This window comes from Austrofundulus limnaeus, unplaced genomic scaffold (assembly GCF_001266775.1).
Source record: "Austrofundulus limnaeus strain Quisiro unplaced genomic scaffold, Austrofundulus_limnaeus-1.0 Scaffold453, whole genome shotgun sequence".
Classification (NCBI taxonomy): domain Eukaryota; kingdom Metazoa; phylum Chordata; class Actinopteri; order Cyprinodontiformes; family Rivulidae; genus Austrofundulus; species Austrofundulus limnaeus.
The window spans coordinates 372,109-392,243 of record NW_013952855.1 but is presented as its reverse complement, the minus strand read 5'-3'; the positions used below and the strand labels follow the sequence as shown (position 1 = coordinate 392,243).

The 20,135-nt window shown below is 38.4% G+C and overlaps 1 protein-coding gene across 2 annotated transcripts in view; it reads right to left on the bottom strand.

The window, feature by feature from the left end:
• The window catches only part of LOC106529583 (protein crumbs homolog 1), a 62,172-nt gene that overhangs the window by 9,332 nt on the left and 32,705 nt on the right, over positions 1–20,135 (bottom strand). Inside the window, exons 7-12 of one of the 2 annotated variants that reach the window (XM_014025050.1) lie at positions 17,307–18,260; positions 13,234–13,772; positions 9,965–10,130; positions 8,910–9,771; positions 757–873; positions 508–634 (exon numbers count right to left, since the gene is read on the bottom strand). In XM_014025050.1, the coding sequence (XP_013880504.1) occupies positions 508–634; positions 757–873; positions 8,910–9,771; positions 9,965–10,130; positions 13,234–13,772; positions 17,307–18,260 (2,765 nt within the window). The remainder of the gene's footprint in view (positions 1–507; positions 635–756; positions 874–8,909; positions 9,772–9,964; positions 10,131–13,233; positions 13,773–17,306; positions 18,261–20,135) is intronic. The other variant, XM_014025051.1, reaches the window with a different exon arrangement.

Here is a 20,135-nt window from a genome sequence, read left to right as displayed (position 1 = left end):
AGGCTAGCTTCAGCTGTGTTTGGAGTCTGTCTTCCACAATAACTTATTTTTCTCTGACTTCCACATTTATTACTGGATTTATCACACAAACTTGCATTTCCTGCACACGCTTCTCAGACCTCCTGTGTGTTTCGCACAGGAGCGGACCTGAGTGGAGCGGACGCTGTATAAATTGGGGTGCAAACTAACAGCAAACTGCAGGAAGTGCGGACTGAGCAGCTGAGCCAAACCACATCTAGTGTGAAATAGAGGTTAGTTTTGTTCAGAATAAAACATTTTTACCAAACAGATGTGATCAGAGAATCAGGTGAATGTCAGTGATGATTTGCTGTATCTGTATTAAGAATTACAACATTCTGTACTCTGTACTCTGTACTGTGTACTCTGTACTCTGTACTGTGTATTCTGAACAGCAGTAAGAAGCTTGAATCAAAGTCGATCTCATTGAACAGCCGGCTTCACGTGTGCAGTGAAAGTGACAGTGTGTGTGCTGTCTGGGCCACTTACACTTCTCTCACACAGTTTGCCACTAAAGCCGAGGACACACACACACTGAAAGTGGTTAAGTCGGTCCAGACAGGTTGCACCATTTTGACAGGGACAGGATTCACACTCGTCTATTTCCGTCTCGCACCTGAAACACATCACAGGGTTTTAACAAAACACTGAATGACAGAGCAGCAGCACACACACATGTTCCTGTCCTGGCTGTGCTTCAGACRCACGTCTGCCTGTAAGGAGAGGCGCTGCTCTCACCTGACACCTGTGTATCCAGGCTTACAGGTGCAGTTGCCTCCAGATTCATCTCCAATACAAACCCCTCGATTCAGACACTTCCTGTCTGAATCACACGCTGCCGGGGGGAAGCGCCACCTATTGAGGAAAAAATAAATCCTTATTACAATTTACCAAATAAGATTCAATAACTTCATCTGTGCTTTAGAAATTTAAATATTAAATTGTTGTTAAATTGTTATTGTGAATATTAAAGAAACTAAACTGAGCGTTGAATGATTATGTTGTCATTTGCTGAAAAATGATTTAACTTAAATATTAATGGTAATAAAAGCTGAACAAAAGCTAAGATCAGCAAGACTATAGCTAAAACCTTAATTTGTCAACACTAGTCAAAATTTAATTAAGCAAAACTATATCTAAAAGTTACAAATAGGAAAGCAGTTGCTTCAAACGAAAATAAACAAAACAGTAACTAAAAGCTTAATCAAGCAAAAGTGTAAACATTAAAGAAGCAGGAAGATAAAAGAGGAGCAAGGAAGCAAGGAAAACAACAATGCTTTGTTGGAAATAGATTGCAATTCATTTCTATGAATAAATCTTTGTTAATAAAAATCAATGATTCAAAGAGTTTTAAAAAAGTTAGAAATACTAAAACTATGTATAAGTAGTTCAACTGCAAATAACTTACACTGGAACTATAAACATGAAAATAATAGTGTGAATGCTGGCTCAGTAATAAACACTGTGATATGCACCAGAACATACTACATTTAAGAATTACACTTAATGATTTTGTAAGCTTACATTTGAAAAGTAAGTAAGTTGTTTTATACAGCACCTTTCCTAGATAAAAAATCACAAAGTGCTTTACAATAAAAGCAAGAAAAATTTACAAGTAAAAAGTACAAGTAAGAACAAAGTAGAATACACAAAAACTCCAACAACTTAGCTAAAGGCCTATTTGTTAAAGAAAGTCTTCAGATATATTTTTAAAAGCATCAATAGAGTCAAGGCTGTTTATAGACCGGGGCAGTTGATGGGTGCAGGGTACCACCAAACACCTCTGACCTCATGACCTCAAACCAAGGCCGGATTATCATATCGAAATTTTGGGCACTGGCCCACGGGCCCAGGTCCACAAGAGCAGAGGTTCTGGGGGTCTCAGGACCCCCAGGGGTTTGCAAGCTGGGGGTTCTCAAAATAATTAATTATATTGTTAATTGGGTTTTTATTTTAAAACATGCAYACACATGCTAAACTAAAGAAAAAAATAATATTCTTGTGGCATTTATGGGTTAAGTTATTTAGCATGGGGTTTATGAGGGGGTCCTTGGAAATTTTTCCCACTTGTAAGGGGTCCCCAGATCCAAAAAGTTTGAGAACCACTGCGAGGCCCACTTGAGCAGGAGGGGGGGAAAACAGCACTGTTTCTATTGCTTGACAAAATAATCCATTTCCTCTTGATTGATAGGAGAAAACTCAAAGCACTAAAAGTCCAGCCCAGGTTTTCCTGGTCACATAAATCAAGTCACACACTGCAGCCGTGCAGGCAGTAAAACACAGCTGGTGCTGGAACACATCGTGAGTGATGATAAGTTGTTTTCAATATCTGATTCCTCCACAGACACAGTGGACATTAGGGTGTTCTTTACAAAGAACAGAAAGTAAGTTAAAATCTCCACAGGACAGTTTAGGTTAGTGTTAGCTATGGTAAATGGTAAATGGCTTGAATTTATATACGTCTTGTGAAGTCCACTTGGACCCCAAGGCACTTTACACTTCAGACATTCACCCATTCATACACACATTCACACAACAATGATGGCACTGGGGCACACTGACAGAGGTGGGGCCGGTGCATGGCAGCGGTGCCACCGGACCCTCACATCAGTAGGCAAGGTAGGTGAAGTGTCTTGCCCAAGGACACAATGACTGAAGCGGCTGTACAGGGGATCGAACCGGCGACCTTCCAGTTCCAGGACAACTCCCCTAAACATTTTGCTAGAGCTGCCCATAGCCACAGCTATCACATAAATGCATAAAGTGACCAATTATTTCTGTAGTCACAGCATCTGCTAAAGTGCACACAGTGATCACATTGTACTCTTATTATCAGCAGGAATAAAATGATCACATCAGAAAAGTTTGGYATTTTTATCAAAGTATAAAATGATTGCATCCTAAAAAGTATTGTGAGGTTAGTATTTTTAGAGTAGTTTCTGCATAAAATCACGCTTGTCAGACAACTTTAATTTTTAATAGTCACATAATGAGACTGTTGAATCACAACCACTAATAAAACAAGAGCAAATAGTCATCTGTTATTTATTGATGGCATATCATGTTGTTTCATTGACTTGTTAAAGCTGAAAAGATAATCTGGCCCTGCCTCAAACTGTGCACTGGTGTGTGGAGCTGGATCAAATTGTATATGAGGGAGTGTGTTCAGGCTCTAAAAGTTAAAACCAGAATTTTAAAAKGATTCTAAATGAACTGGGAGCCAGTGTAGAGAAGCTAAAACAGGTGTGTTGTGAGCTTGTTTGTTTATGTGAGTTAACAATCTGCAGCTGAGTTCTGGACAGCCTGAAGACACTCCAGCTCCTTCTTCTTTAAACATGTGAATAAACTGTGGCAGTAGTCCAAACAAGGGGACATAAGAGCATTAATGATMATTTCAAGTTCAGCTTTTGGCAAGAAACCTTTCAATTTAGAGATGTTCCTAAGATCAGTTGTTTTGCGTGTTGTTTCAAAGACATCACAGAATGAAAAATGACACCAAAGTTTCTGACAGTGGACTGAACAGAAGGACCTAAAACACCAAGGAACTGTTTGATTGGAGGAATCTTAACTTCCAGCACAATTATCAGAGTTTAGTCTTCAGTCTCTTGAGTTCAGTTGCAGGCAAGTGTCGCTTAACCACTCTTTAACAATTTAATAAAGAGTTTAATGTATGAAACTCACTTTCCAGAAAACCCAATATGATTTCTAAGTCTGTTGTTTAACATCSTGGGATCAACAGTATCAAAAGCAGAAGATACCTTAGGTCCAGTATGAGCTGTGTAGTGCCGTGAGCACAACAAGTGTGTCTGAGCATATTACAGTTTTTGGAAAGAAGCAGTTCTACAGATTTATTATTATTTAAAAGAACAAATGAACGACTCTAAAGATGAAATCTAAAAGCATTCATTAATATTTTTCTCAGCCATTATTCTTACAGATTTTGTCTTTGACAGTTTAAAAAAAGCAAAATGTGTGATTACACACACCCTTATGCACACAGATACAAAGTTGTGTGTAAGATGACTAGTTACTTTTCTTGTCTCCTGACACAGTTACTGTTATCTATAATCTGTTTCACTGCCTTGTTCTGTCCTGTATTGTTCTGTCTCTACTATGTTGTGTTCATGGCAGAAAGAAAATACTGTATTATGGTTGTGCAATAAAAATATTAACATCTTCTACTTTACTCATGATTGTGCAAAACAAAAAATAAAGCAGAGCTAATCCAGTTTACTGTGTTTATCATTCAACAACAAATGATGCTTATGGSTTCAAAGTCTGTTTCTGAAACACTGTAGTCATGTTTGTTGGATTAAATATCAACGCATAAATTGATAAAATAAATAAAAACAAAAAAGATGAATGTTTGTTTTTTAAAGCAAGCTTGGCCTCATTTCTGTTACTTTGCTCAGAAAAGCCAAATTCATCTCTAATTGTAACGTTTGTTTAAAAATGAGCATGTTCCTGTTGTAAGAAACATCTTTGACCCATCAGRGCAGTGACTCCACTACACCTCTGAATATGCTGTAATCTGGCAACAAGCCAGTGTAATTCTGCAGATCCTTTAAATCCAAGAAGTTGTGAGGTGGGGCATCCGTAGATGGTCAAATACATTCCACAGATGCTCTATTGGATTAGGATCAGGAGAATTTGGCGGCCAAGCTAACTCTTTAAACTCAAAGCTATGCTCCTGTAATCTTGAACAGTTTTTATAATTTAGCACTACCAAGTATTCTGTAGAAAAACACTGTCAAAGAATTAAGGGGTATGTTTTGACAGCAACAAAGTATAGACATAAACAAATTTGCCTCCTTCAAATTGTTTTAATCACTTTTCATGAAAAAAGAAGCATGATTCAGTTAAAAGTAGCTGCCTAATGCATGTCTGCATGCCTTCACAATGTGCTAGAGCACGTGTCAAGCTCAAGGTCCACGGGCCATATGTGGCCCACCATGGCATTTTATGTGGCCCGCAAATACTTTAAATATGAAACCTTCATTTCCCATTTTATATTTCTTTTAACTTCTTTTAACTGAAGACCTGTTAGTTAAACATGGACATGTTTGGGATCAAAAGAAACCTCAGATTCTTGGTTAATGCTCATGAAAACATTTCTAATTTAAAGTCAGCGTTAACCATAAACTTCATCTCCCATAAGGCATGTCAGTTAGGGGTCGACCGATACATCGGCCGGCCGATATTTTTGGCCGATATTTGCGTTTTTTCCTTGTATCGGTATCGGCYGATACACTGACCGCATGTGTCTGCCCCCTCCCCCGGGGAGAGAGCGGCAGCTAATGTTGTGAGACAGAGTGCTAACAACAACAAGGGTGAGTTATGAACTGTAAATGTGTTTTAACTGTCTAATTTAGCTGTTTCTACCCTCTGTGTCGCAATATGAGGGGAGAAAGAACAGCTGTGTTTAAGTTTCTTTTCYAGAYGGGAGCGCTGCGACATGTTTTACTTTCACTTTCGCACCGCACTGTAATCAGCGTGTCCGCGTTGTTTTGCTTTTTAAAAATGCTGGAGCTGCTCACATGAGGCATAGAAAAACACCTCTATTGTTCTCCCTGCTGGATTAAAATAAAAAAGCTTTCGGTCTTTTCTCGCTGAACRTTTTAGCGAGTGCAGCCGTCTACCATCATGTGAACCAGACACTGCTCACATCACGTTTACTGTGACCGCAGTCGTGATGCTGGTTTTCTTCAGTGTACATTTCAAACTGTGATCTAAAGTTAACGTCAGCTGTTTTAAATGCATTTTTTGCCTGGTGTTAAAAACGGGAGCAGCAGACTGAGGCAGAGATGCTGTGAGTGCTGTGTGTGTGAAGTCCTCACAAAGATAGCAAGATGTATGTGTGTCTCTYCTTTTTCTCTGTGTTGCTCTGATAGTTTTATTTAGGCTTGTTGCTGTTTTTGCATCAAAAATGCTGGGATATTAAAAAATAGTAATTTTATGTAAAAATGTGTTATTCTTATTAATGTACAAATAAAAACAGAATATTTAGCACTAGATAAAATAAATAATAAATGTATTTATTTTTAATTTTTTTAAAGAAGATATCCTGTGTGGTAGCACTTAATACAGCCTGCATCAGACAAGGCTTAGTTAATAAATGGGTTTTTTTTTTGTTTTGTTTTAAATTAAGACTTGTGTAACATTTGTTATCATTCTTATTTTTATCATGTTAATGGAGGAAGAAAAAGTAGTATCTGCTTCAAGAATCGGCCAAAAAATATCGGCTGCACGTATCGGTGTATCGGTTAGACTGATGTTTAAAAAATCGGTATCGTATCGGCCTTCAAAAACTTGTATCGGTCGATCTCTAATGTCAGTTATTTTGATGTTCCGTGTTTGGTCAAAGTTACACACAAAACAACAAAGCTAATAACAACAGGCTCTTTGAGGGCCACCATAATACTCATGTGGCCCTTGGTGAAAATGAGCTTGAGTATATAAAAATGTGACAAAAATTATTGTGTTTAATTTACAAAAATGTCTTGAATTAATACGGATAGATGTGTTGGTATTCTTAAAAAGTCTAATAATATACAGTAGTCATGTTTCACACTAACCATCTAATTAATATTGCCCCTGCCTTCAAGCTTTTTATCAGCCAATCAGCAAATATACATATAATTTATGTACAAGCATGACTTTGGGCATTTAGGTATCATGTGCATCACACTAAATATAGAGAAGAGAAAAAACGGCGAGAGCTGTCAGAGAAGCACAGATAGAAGATTATATACATCATGTTAAAAGGTACAGGCTATCTCCAAGCAGCTTTATGATCCTCTAACTTGATGGCCAACATTATGTAAAAATATAAGGTTTCTGGGACTGTAGCCAACCTTCCAGGACAGGGATGCAAGAGGAAATTCAATCCAAGGTTGATCAAACAGGTAGTGTGTATGGTAGAGAAAGAGCAAACTAGGTGAACCTTCAACACTATGATTGCACCATAAACGATTGCTTTCTTTTGTCTTTAAGCCCAGTTACCCTTCAAAGAAATCTAAATGTAAACTGTATTAAAGATCTTGCTCTTTCTGTCACTACCTAGAGTTTGTGACCATGGGTGAGGGTAGAAAAGTAGATACTGTATATCAGTAATATCTTTCCTTGCAACTCAGCTTCTTCTTCACCCCAACAGACCACTAAACAATACTGTGAAAGCTGCACTCTGTGTGTGTCACACCCCCATCTTCCCTCACTTGTGAACAAAACACCTAAACTACCTTACTTCAATTATCACCTTTGCAACCGGGAGAAGGCAACCTTCAGGAGAAAGAACAGTTTCAGATTAGGAGGTGGTGATCTTTCTCCCAGATGTTTCCCACCACTCAATTGAGAACTGAAGGTCAATGGATGATAATGACACCAAGACCACATCATCTGCAAGTAGCATATACATAATCTTGAGGCCAGGGAACCAGACCCTTTCTGTCCCCTGGCTGCACAAACAAATTCTGTTCATAAAAGTTATGAAATAATCTGCGATGACAGGTAGCCCTGACAGATTCTGGCTCTCAGCCTGAAAAGTTTCACTTCACAATGCGACCAGACTCTCATACTTTTTGCATGGGGACTAATGGCTCATAGTAGCAGACCCAAATCCCATGCTCACAGAACACTTCCCACAGTGTGCCCCAGGTACATGGTCTTCTCCAAGTTCCTGAAAAAGTGTARACTGGTTTAACAAACTCCCTTGTCACCTCAGGGAGATTAGCAAGAGTAAAAAGCTAATCCAGTGACCTAAGACTTAAAGGGAACCTGCATTGTTCTTCCTGAATTCTAGGTTTGATCATCAACCCACTTTTTTACAGCACTCCAGAATACACATTACTAGGGGGGCTCTACTAAAAAAATTCATTAACATAAATGGGGTCCTCTATATAGGCTTAATAAAGGAAAAAGTAGCTTGCCCTTGAAATAATAACAGAACAGATCAATGATTTATATTAATAATTATATTACATGTTAGGGAAAAATGCTTTTGAACAATTCTACTTCAAGACATCATATCCTAGTAAAGGGACACTTGTTAAAAGAAAGCATAGTAATACAGATTACAACTCGGTACAGACCAGATCACATCTATTACATACCAAACTATGTATTGACCCTTTGCACTTGCGTCACCAAGTCACGTGCAAAGGGTCAATATTGCTGGTGATAAATAWCTAGACATGTATTTATACCCAAGAAATAGTAAATAGATTTTAAGTATCAGGTATATATCAAGTCATTACCAAGTATGTACATAGTAAATACCAAAGAGTACCTGGTACATACCAGGTAATTAGCAATGTACMCAGTAAGAACCAGGTACTCTGTAACTATCAGGTACATACTCTGTAAGTGTAATTACCAGTTTAGGTTTAGGTAGGTATTTCTGTATGTTTGTTTGTTACAACTTAAAGATAGTGCTGAAACGTGATTGTCTTTTAAGCTGAAATTAAATGTGGTGGTAGCTGAGAGTGATGTCTACCAGATTCTAAACAAAAAAMAAAMAAACTCCAAGACGGCCACCAAAGCTAAATTCACTGGGCAACAATTCAGCTACTGGTATGCTTTTTACATATTGAGATGAAATTTGGTCTGGTGGAATTGTTGCTTTATATTAGCTCAGTGATTTAGAAAAGTTGTTTTTTTCTTCACACACTGATAGRTTCCCTCTWCATTAGATAATACGGCTGCATGACAGATATTTAATGTTTTTAGTCTAATTATCTTATACTGACTCATGTGATCYCCACCCCACATGACATGATTTGGAGGTGGCCAATCAGATACCAGGGGTGACAYGTGCTACCCTGACCACCGCTCTGGCTCTGCCCCTACAACCAAATAAATTATAAAAATGTAATAGAATAAAGGTGTGTACTCACTGACAGCGCTTGCCGATGTAGCCTGAAGGACATGCACATGTGTAAGTGTCCACCGCTTTTACACAGTTTCCCCCGTTCATACAGCTGAACTGCAGGCAGTTATCCACCTCATCTTGACAGTTCTTCCCTTTGTATCCAGGCTCGCAGTCACACTGGTACTCTGCCAGGAGGTCTTTACATGTTCCATAGACACAGGGAGCTGARAAACATTCATTTATCTCTGTTTCACACAGCTTCCCCTCCCATCCTGGGCTGCAGCTGCAGTTAAACTCATTAAACTGGTCCTGACACGTGCCCTGGTTAAGACAAGGGTCGGAATCACAAACTGGGGCACCTTGGCATCCAATGATTGGTTCATGTCCACTGAGTCTAGAGAACTGGCTCGCCTGGGGGGCAGCTGGCACCTGTTTGAGAGGCAGGTAGACTCCTCCCACTCTCACCTCCCCGATACATCCAGTGTATTTCGTTGCCAGCCAGATTTCACTGTCATTAAGGAAGTTTAGGTTTCCACCAACAACAAAGCTCCTCCCAGCTTTCTGCCCGTCTACTGTGAGCTGCCATAATGAYACTGACAGCGAAGGGTCAGCCATGCTGATCTGGATGTGGTGCCATGCCCCATCTGCAATGGTTCTGTCACTTGTAAAGGCCAGCAGTTCTTTGCCAGGTCCACTGTCCAGCTTGATTAGCAGGCTAGAGTTGAGTATACCCAGGCAGAAGACCTGAGCTTTGCCTTCAGCTCGCAATAAGACCGCGTTCTCATCTCGTGTTCGTATGTCCATGGTGATGTTGGTCACAGGGTCCAGCAGGGAGCTGTTGGCTACATATCGAAGAGCGTTGTCCTGAAAAATGGCTTGTGTTAAACCTATGAGAGGGGAACATTTGAGCGTATTTATTGAAAAAGAATACAGCATGTAAATCACTATTCTGCCTCTCTTTAATCTTATTCATATCATATTATCAAGAAAAGGTTTAAATCTGAAAAAAACAAGAAAYTTGTTTTGGCCTGGCTTTTTTCAATCTGACTTGATAAAGATGTAAATAGTTGCTGAACTCACATTCATAGCCATTGTTTAGTTCCTCGCAGACTGCTCCATCAAAACAGGGTTTGTCGACACACCACAAGCGTGTTTCACACAGTGGGCCAGAGAAATTAATGGGGCAGGAACACCTGAAGTCATTCCAGGTGACTTGACATTCTCCATTATTAATACAGGGGTTGTCCTGCACACAGTTACAGAGACAGATTAAATAAAATGCTGCAAAATATTTCATCTGATGCAACCAAACTGATAGAAGCTACATAAATACAGTTTACACAGATTTAAAACCACATCAAGTAAAGTAGTCATAAAACTAATATTACAGCTAAAGCCAGTATGTTACTGGGCTGTAGCTGTTGGGGGAAGGTGGGTGAGCAGCATTCACAAACGAGTTCAAAATTCTTTGAAATGTTTGAGGGGTTCCTGGCTAACATTTATTTTTGCTGTTGTTTTTTTTTTTTTTAAGGTTCAAAAACTATAATATTTCGCCCAAAATAGTCACAGTGTCAAAACATTTCTTGTTTAGTTTTTGTAATTTTAGAGGGGTAGAGCTGTATTTTGACACCTGGACCAAAGCTTCTTGTGACAAAAACATCTGAGGCTACAGCCCTGAATATCTAGGTATAGAAATACCACAAATGATAAATAATAATTAGTAAAACTGGTCTAAATCTGTCTATCTTCCTGCTTTMAATTTTGCTCCAGTAGTCACACAAAACATTGGGGTGATTGAGGTGCAAAGAAAGTCAGCCTAAATGTTGACTTAAGTGCTCCTGAGCAGAGGCAGTTCTTAGTAAGATCCACACTGACGTTCTTTAAAATATATATACTTTAATCTATTCAATAGAGATTGTCCTAAAAGTGTTAAAACAAATAATTCTAAGAGTAATTGCAGTCTTTCTGATATAATTGTAGCTGTTCATCAAATTGTCTAACCATTCAATAAAAAGTACCATTAAATAGTACCCCTTCAGTCAAACATAATGATGATTCTTAAAAAATATCACTTGTTATTATAAGTATTACTACAACTGATTATTAAATTAAAATAGTTTATTTAATCCCCTAGAACTTTAATTCTCTTCTAATTTTCAACTCAAATTTAACATAAAAATGTTGCCTTGAAAGTGAATAAGTAATTAAATAAATAAACCAGGTAATGGCAGGTGCAGAAAACAGCAGCGTCCAAAATACATCAGAAACTCACCTAAATGAGCAAATTCTGTGAGATTCCATGTTTTATACTGGATTGCATTTTGTGTACCACAAATATTATTTAATGAAAATTGTTTATTTAATGCCCTAGAACTTTTAATTCTCAAGCATTTTATTTTTTTTTTCACTCAAATTAAACAAAGATAAAAATGTTGCCTTGAAAGTGAATAAGTAATTAAATAAACAAACCAGGTAATGRCAAGTCCAAAATACATCAGAAACTCACCTAAATGAGCAAATTCTGTGAGATTCCATGTTTTATACTGGATTTCATTTTGTGTTAAATCCATGATTCCAATTGCTATTTCCACATTGCAGAAATAGGGCYCTACATACTGTATCTCAGTCCTATTTTTATTTATTTTTTTACACACATGGAATTTTTTTCCACATACCCCCTGTAATATACTCCCGTACCCCAAGGGGTACATGTACCCCTGATTGGGAATCATTGGGTTTAAGCAATAGGATTGCAAGCTACCTTTTCAAAATGTTTTCAGGAATTGTCTGAATGCATGAAATAAAATATACTGTATAATTGTTTCAGTCAAAAATGTCAGCTATCTTTTTGTTTAAACTTCAGAACATTATTATTCCTCATATGATTGCAAAAATATTCATTTCTCTTATTCTTTCTAATATGCAGCCTAATAATCCAGAATTTTATTTTATTTATTTTTTTAAAAAGTAAACATTATTCAAAATAATTTCAATCAATCCTCATAAATGAGGAATTATTTTAAGTAATTCTAAAAAAAATATAAAACTGAAAAGTGGTGCATGTGTTTAATACCCAAAAATACTGGGTCATGTTTTACAGTAGATCCAGCATCAGGTCTCTTCAGATCTGTGATATTCTGCAGGTTTCATGTGATTTTCTGCTTCAACACACCTGAATGATTAACTTGTTGAAACCTGTTCATCATCAAATCAGGTGTTAGCTCAATGGATTGAATTCTGGGCTTTGGATCATTTCAGGACATGTAACTGTTTTTCATAAACCAGTGGAGTGTTGCTTCCAGCAGGGGGTTAGGGTCATTGTCCTGCTGGAAGGTGGACCTCCACCCAGGTCTAAACTCTCCTGTGAACTCTAAAATGTTCCTCTCCCTTTCTAATATTTGTTCCGTCCATCTTTCCTTTAACTCTGACAGCCCCTGCTGATGAAAACATCCCCACAGCATGATGCAGCCACCACCATGCAGGATAAGAGGTGGTAGATTTGCCTCAGACATGGTGTTGTCCTTAATGGTCTTAAAGCTAAAGTTTGATAGCATCTGACCACATTCACCACCTTTCACGTTTGGAGAAGGAATTCTAAACTGACTTTTTATTTTTAATCAATGTCTTTCCTCTGTCAGTCTTCCATAAAGCCCAGTTCTGTGCAGCTTATCGTGGTTTTTGGACAAACCCACACATGTTTGCAAGAAGAGCTGCTTTTTGATGGATGTTTCTCTGATTAATGCCCCTCTTGCTTACTGTGGGACATTTGGTAGATGGGCCCCTCTTGCCAGGTTTGCTGTGGTGACTGACATATTTTCATGTTCAAAAAGTGAATTTCAGGGAGCTCTGTTGGATGTTCAAGATTTAGGATGTTTTATTTAAAAACAAACCCTGATCTGTATTTCTCTACAGCTATGTCTGTGACTCATGTTGAGAGTTCCTTGGTCTTCATTCTGTCTCTTTCCACTGACAGGAGTTAAACTGGTGTTGATTCTGGGGGCTGTTCCAACAGATGAATATCATTGGGAACAGATTGATCTAATCTAATGTTAACAAATGATGTGGCTTTTGAGATTAAAGATGCAACTTCAAAACAAAGGGGGTGGATACATTTGCATTTTTTTCCAAATCAAACATCCATCCATTAACTTTACCTGTTTGACTTCATTTGAAACTATTTTTTCTTAATATTTGAAGTTTTTTTGTATAATTGCCATTTTTATCAAAATGAAAATATAATTCAATTGCAGGTTGTGAAACAAAACAAAGATTTTTAAGAGGGATGAATGTTTTTGCAGCCTGTTGTGTTTAGATGATTAACAGATCACAGGATATAAAACAGTTTTTACCTTGCATGTATTGTCACTGTGACATCCTTGCAGCACACTTTCTGAGTTCCCCAGATAAATCTCCAAGCCTTCTGTAACATTCCCAAAAATGACTTGTTTGTCATCCAGCCTGATGTCCTGCAGGCAGCCCTTGAAGTTTCCACCCCAGGCRTTCGTGTGCTTGCCTGCAGGAAGTCCTCCTACGAACACTTCATCTCCTGCCTCCACACTCACATTCCCTAAGGCGCGATTGTTCCCTGCTTTAGGAAAGACGACGTGTCCATAATTAACCTTTATGGTGACTAAATGATTATTCCCATCGGTGACTAACTTGGCTTCTGAAAGGATTGTGGTGTGAAAGCTGTAGATGGCAACAGTGCTTTCTTTCAGGTAGACGGTCAGGTAGGGCTTTCCTTCTCGACGGAACTGCAGGAGCAATCCATTACGTTTCAGGGAGCGCATTAAAAAGGAAAGAGTAAAGTTTTCTCCATGGCTGCTGGAGATGTTGAAGGAGGAATAACYGGTGGTGTTCTCGTGGCCAAATGTCCATGATTGGTATTCTGATTTGGGGAAAGAAAGAACAAAGTTATCAGTAACATTTTTTAACACATCAAACTTGTAAACATGAACAAGAAATTTAGAGAGTTGGTGATGCTGTGTGGCTACAGAACGGTGATGGCAGCTTCTTTCAAATGTAAACTCAGTTTCTCACTGGGCTGCAACAACAACATTCAGGAAAAAGTCTCCAAATTGTCTTGAAATCATCCAATCAGAAACCATCCAAGACCACATTGATAAAAAATGAATAAAATCAATGACTGTTATCTTCATATCAAATGTGTATTTTGGCCAGAGATGGGGACTCGTGACTCAGACTTAGACTTGAGTCGCACTTAAGTCCCTACTATTAGAGACTTGAGACTTGACTTGGACTCGTGGTTTGAGACTCGTGAACAATGCAAGTCTTTTCACTGCCCGGCTCACAATGCTCACTCCATGCTCCGCTCCCCCTCACCTGAGAATGGGAGGGGCCAGCGCCGTCCAGTGTTAATGATGCATCCCTTACATGATAAACAGAGCTTCAGCATGGCAGGCGTGTTGCAGTGCTGTCATTCATTATAAGCTTTTCTTACAGAGACTATTCAGTGCCATGACAAGAGACTGGCAAAATGCTAAGTGTGAAGTCCAAATCCAAATTTGTGTTTGTGATGACTTGTTTGTTTGTGTTGGATTCTGGTTCATCATCTTCACTGACATGCTTTTATGTCTTTAGAAAATATTTTTTCTGGTATTTTATTGTAAAATCAGCAGATTTTGGATTTGTACATTGTCAGTGTCAAGATTTAATTACAGTAATAACTGGTTAGTGTATTTCACAATAGATACATTTGGCCTTTGTGTGTTCTTATAAGAGCACAAGTGCAAAATACAGTTAACAATACTCTAAATGATTGATTGTTGTTATTTCAACCTTAACTTTATCTGTATTTTTAAAACAGTATTATGTCTTAATAGTATTATTAAAACAAAATACTTTGTTTTAATATTTGATTAAAATATAGTATTTTAGAATATAATCTTGTATAGTTAGAATACCTTTGATCAAACTGCCAGTTAAGTAATACATGCAACTTGGACTTTGGAGTTAAGGTTAAGAGAATTGAGACTTGACTTGAATTTTTGGTCAAAGACTTGGACTTGCAAAAAAAGACGCGCACATCTCTGATTTTGGCCAATTAAATCATATGTAGACTGCCAAAGTAATTACAGATTAAAAGGGGTGCAGTGGTAGCCTGGTAAAAACCAGCCTCTTGTTCTGCACTTTGCTTCATACAGAGGGTCTGGACCCTCAGCTACTGAGAAACCATTTCTTGCTGGAGRCGTGGACTCTGCTGAAGTTTAAAACAATTGGATCTGATTTTACCCAATCACTAATGTTTGGTCGTAATGTATGTAGAGCACCAGCTCGACTGTGAAGGAAGCTAAGCTAAGAAGCTAACAGAAAATTGTGTGCGCTGTAAATAACCATCCCGTACTGAGAGGAGAGAAGTACTGAGCCAAACGAGTTACTGTAGCTGTATTGAGTGCTGCAGGCTTTGTGAGACAAATTTAATTTAATTTGGAAGCCTTGTCAACACGGACAGAATGGCTTCACTCACTTCCTCTGCTGTCATTGCTAAACTACAGGCAGACTTAAAACAGAGCAGAAAATCGATGTCTAATAGAGTTGGAGTGGATGTGGGACATATAATAATGTACATGGCCTTGAAAACACTTCAAGCTGTGTGTGCAAATACAGTATAGGCTAGAATTTTCCAAAACTAGCTACATAAAACACAACAACATAGTTCTCTGCTCAGAAACACTGGATCTGAAAATCTGAAAACATACCCATTTTCTAAAAACTTTGTTGCAGCCCTTGAGTTGTTAATTGTTATTCTCTTTTACCAGGGAGGATAATTTGTTTTGTATTTCATCCACACAACATACTGTGCATTTGGAGCATTTTTATCTCATATTTATCTTTTAGGGGCTGGTGACTGTCCCAGCAGGAAATGAGCATGGAACAGCATGAAAAGCTTGTCAATCCATTACATCATCAAAGAAACCCAGGTTTTATTAACATATTAACTTCTGAAGAGTGTAACACAATAAGGCAGTGTTTCCCAAAGTTGGGGTCGGGACCCAAAGTGGGGTCCCGAAACATCAAGGTGGGGTTCCTGAAAAGATTTTCTGARTTAATTACATTTTTGCCTTAGTTGTTACAAAGGAGTGAGGTTAGTATATTTAAAATGGATAAATGTAGTATAAAAAATATTGTTACTGTGCCCATGTTTAGTTGACCTGATACAAATGTTTATCATCCAAAAATAGCTGGGGGCGCAGGTCTCTGCTACTGTTATTTTGTGGGTCAAAAGCTGAAAAGTTTGGGAACCACTGCACTTTGGTTCCCAAAGTTGGGCTTGGGACCCAATTATGAGTCATGGAGCACCTTGGATAATCTCCAGAAATCAATTTAAAGGGTAATAAAATAATTGCTGATGTAATATTTTCCCTATAATTATTACAAAAACACAAAATAACTATAAATAAATATTTATATTTGTGTACAAGCTGTTTAGATTGTCAAAAAGCCTGTGTTTTTAGGRTTAATAATGAAGTTTGTTTAYTCAGAMCAGTAATATTTGGGGTCACAAGTTTTTGCCATGGATATTTTGTGGGTCAGAATATAAAAAGTTTGGGAACCACTGCAATAAGGTACCTGTCATAGGTTTTAGAGCTAAACTAATTTTTAAACTCTTACATATTGGTAAATAAATTTTAAAGGTATATTCTGGCCATTTTTGAAGTGGCATTCTATCAAGTAGTTTTTAACAGTTAGTACCTTTTGGTGGTGACATCAGTTCTAAAGCATTGAAGATTAAAAAAACAGGGCCACTTATTATTGGATTTTYGCCAATATTTCAGGACTATAGAAAAACCTACCATATTTTAAAAAAATGTCACAACAGTGTGAAAGATTAGCTAATAATTAATCTCTACACTTTTGCAGGAGACAAAAGTTGAATGTGTCATTCTGCCGGATCTTGACTCAACTTTTGGACAAGACGTGCTGATCAGGTGGACTGATGCTGTATGACTGAAGTCATGGCTGATAAGATACTATTAATAACCATTAGACAGAACAACATTTCTAAAAGTACATTCAACATTGTCCTGATGCATCTCAGTAAATCAGGTAGAAAAAATCAAAAAGAAAAAATAAGTAGGTCCTCTGGATGGGTTCTTCTTTAGTGAAATGTTTCGTCTCTCCTCCAAGAGACTTCTTCAGTCTGGTGAGTTTCAGGTGAACTCAGCCTTATAAGCACTGCCTCCACATGGTGGACAAACAGGTCAGTCACATGCAAAAGAGGGCCATCGCTTAAGCGACCTACTTATTTTTTTCTTTTTGATTCATTCAACATTACTGACTCTGAATTAGTTTGTGTGTATTTACTGGATTGTACTGAACAACCGTAATTAATTTATATACAAATCAAATATTTTTACATGTAGAATAAAACAAAACTTTAAACAGCTAATTGTATCTTTACCTTTTTCACATTTTTCTCCGTAGTAAGGCCGATGACAGTCACAGCTAGCTCGAACCCACATGTCCATACATTTTCCACGACCCAAACAATCCTCATCAGAGCACCAGTCTGTTTTGGAACATCCAAGTTCTAAGCCCTTATACTCCTCTCTGATAAGGTCTTGAGGCAGCAGCAGTGTGTGGTCGACTTTCAGATCTTCCATGCAGCCAATAAATCCCTTACCACTGGATAATTGGGTGGAATATTCCGGAGGTGCTCCTCCGATATAAAGCTGCTGAAAGGAGCTGGGCTGAAGAAAAACCAAATGGTTGTGACCTTCGTTCCTTACTTGGCATCCTTCCTCACAATGAGGTCCTTCGACAGTCAGAACCAGCCTCTCATCCATGGCCACAGTCACCTGGTACCACTCTCCATTGGTGACTGGACCTGGGTAAACCGCCTGTAGCATCTTCCCTGACTTTATCCTGGCCAGGAGGGAGCCGTCAACAAGCTCCAGTGAGACAAAGCTGTCCCTGCTGCCCCGGTAGTACAGCACCATGTCTGGTAAAGTACTCCTGAAACGAAGCTGCATGTGGAGTCCGTGACTTTTACCGCTGACCTCTCGTTTTGTCCTGTTCTTGATGATGGGCAGCTGCATGTGTACATAGCCCTCCATGTTGAAGGAAAAAGTGGTGGAGGTGTTGCAGCGCTCTCCGGTCCAGCCAGGTGTACACAAGCAGTGGTAGCTGTGCTCATCGTCACTGGTCAGAATGGGAGCGCAGCTCGCCTCATGCTGGCACCGGTGCTGCCGGCAGCCAGCCAGCCTGATGTCACAGTTGCGTCCACCCCAGGGTTCCTGACCTCGTTCTGGCACGGGGCAGTGACACCTGTAAGAGTTGGCAGCATCCTCGCACGTCGCTCCGTTCTGGCAAGGATCGCTGTCACACTCGTTGAGGTCCACCTCACAGTGCACACCTTAATGGAAAAACACAGACATTTAGATGTCTTACCCATGCTTTTATCCCACAGGAAACCTCCAGTTAGATTTTACAGATCAAAGCCAAATGTGTTCTGATCTAACTGAAAGAAAAACGGGGAGCTGATGGGAATCCAGCATGTCAGTCTACATGAAATGACTTAATTTGCTACAAAGCCCACAAGATGAATCAGAGCTTTTTATTGAGGCAGAGCACGAGTTTTCAACATAATCTGTCCTCAAGGAAACAACTCGAGATAATTAACAGTAAGACATCAATATCTTTTCAAACCTAATATTATAGCTACCAAAAGGAGCTTTTTTCCACAGTGTTCATGTGTGTCTGTTATCAAAATATGTCCTGAACAACATGCTTCAAGATGTTCACCACAACAAACCGACCTTACAAACACAGAAAAATCAGTTTAATGTGATTCCACTGTATGTACAGATTGTTCTAAAATTAAATCTACAAAGATATGAGTCATTTACAACACATGTTCTGAGCACAAGATTTGTTTTAAACTTAGTGACTAACTACTGGAAGTCAGTTTTCTGTGTCTGTTAGCAAAATATTTCATCAACTACTGAAAGGATTTTATTGAAACTTCCAGAAAATAATCAAGCAATGTAGTTCTACAACTGATTAACTTTTGAAGTCAATCCTGATGGCCACCACAGCTAGTTAACATMAGTTAGTCCATGTAATGAATATTGTGTTAAAAGTTGATGTGGTAGAAGCTGAGATTCATTCACAACACTCTGAGTGTGAGTTCTTGTAGTATTGCGCAAGACTGAATTATTTTCAAGGTTTGACTAAAGTGTCTACACTCTGTCATTCATTATAATAAAATAATCTTCATCTAAAACTCTGTCATAAAATAAATTAAATCAGCATGTTTCAAATGATTATGCTAATTGGACATAGTAATTGAGCTGTGGAAGTTGGTCAGAGAACCTGGTCCAGACCCAAGAGCAGAGATTCTGGTCCTGGTCCTCGAGGATCAGTATCTGGCATGTTTTACTTGTCCGTGCTTCAACACACCTGATTCAGTAGTTGAAATTATATCTTCATGTTTTGATTTTGAATCATGTGTTTTGGAGCAGAGGAAGCACTAAACATGGAGGATAGTGGCCCTCGAGGACCAGGAATGAGGATCTTCTTTCCGGCTGTGAGAAGCTCCTCATCAACCGTGTTCAGCATTAAGTCCCGGCAGCAGCAGGAGTCAACATGCATTAACATAGTCCTGTAAAATAAAGCTGCTCATCATGTCAGTGCTTAGACTCTAACCTCAGAAAGAAAACCCCACACTTTTCTTACATGGCTTTAAAGTTACAATGTTCAAAAGATCTGATCCGAAAACAAATTATTTGAACTGAAAGAGCTTTAAAAAAGTTTCAAATTACACCAGAATCATGAAAAATCTGTAGCGTAAGAAAATTCAAAATATTTAATCATTATTATGTATTAGAATTATATTGAGTTACAATTGTACACTTGAAAAAGTTATCATTACTCACAATATTTGGACAAACTTTTAAATATTCTTTGGAAGTTTCTACAAAACTTTCATCAAATGTTTTTGATGAATGTTCAACGGTTTTTCAGTGGTTAGAATAATATTAGTTTTTTTTATACATAAATACAGTGTAATAAACCTTTAACTATCCCAAAGATAAGTTTGTTATGGCAAAAAACAATACTAACATTTTTCTCATTTTGCAGGTGCTAAAATGAGCTGATGAATCAAATTGGTGGATTTTTGGCGGCACGATGGCTCAGTGGTTAGCACCGACGCCTCACAGCAAGAAGGTCCTGGGTTCGATCCCCGGTTCGGACCTGGGGTCTTTCTGTGCGGAGTTTGCATGTTCTC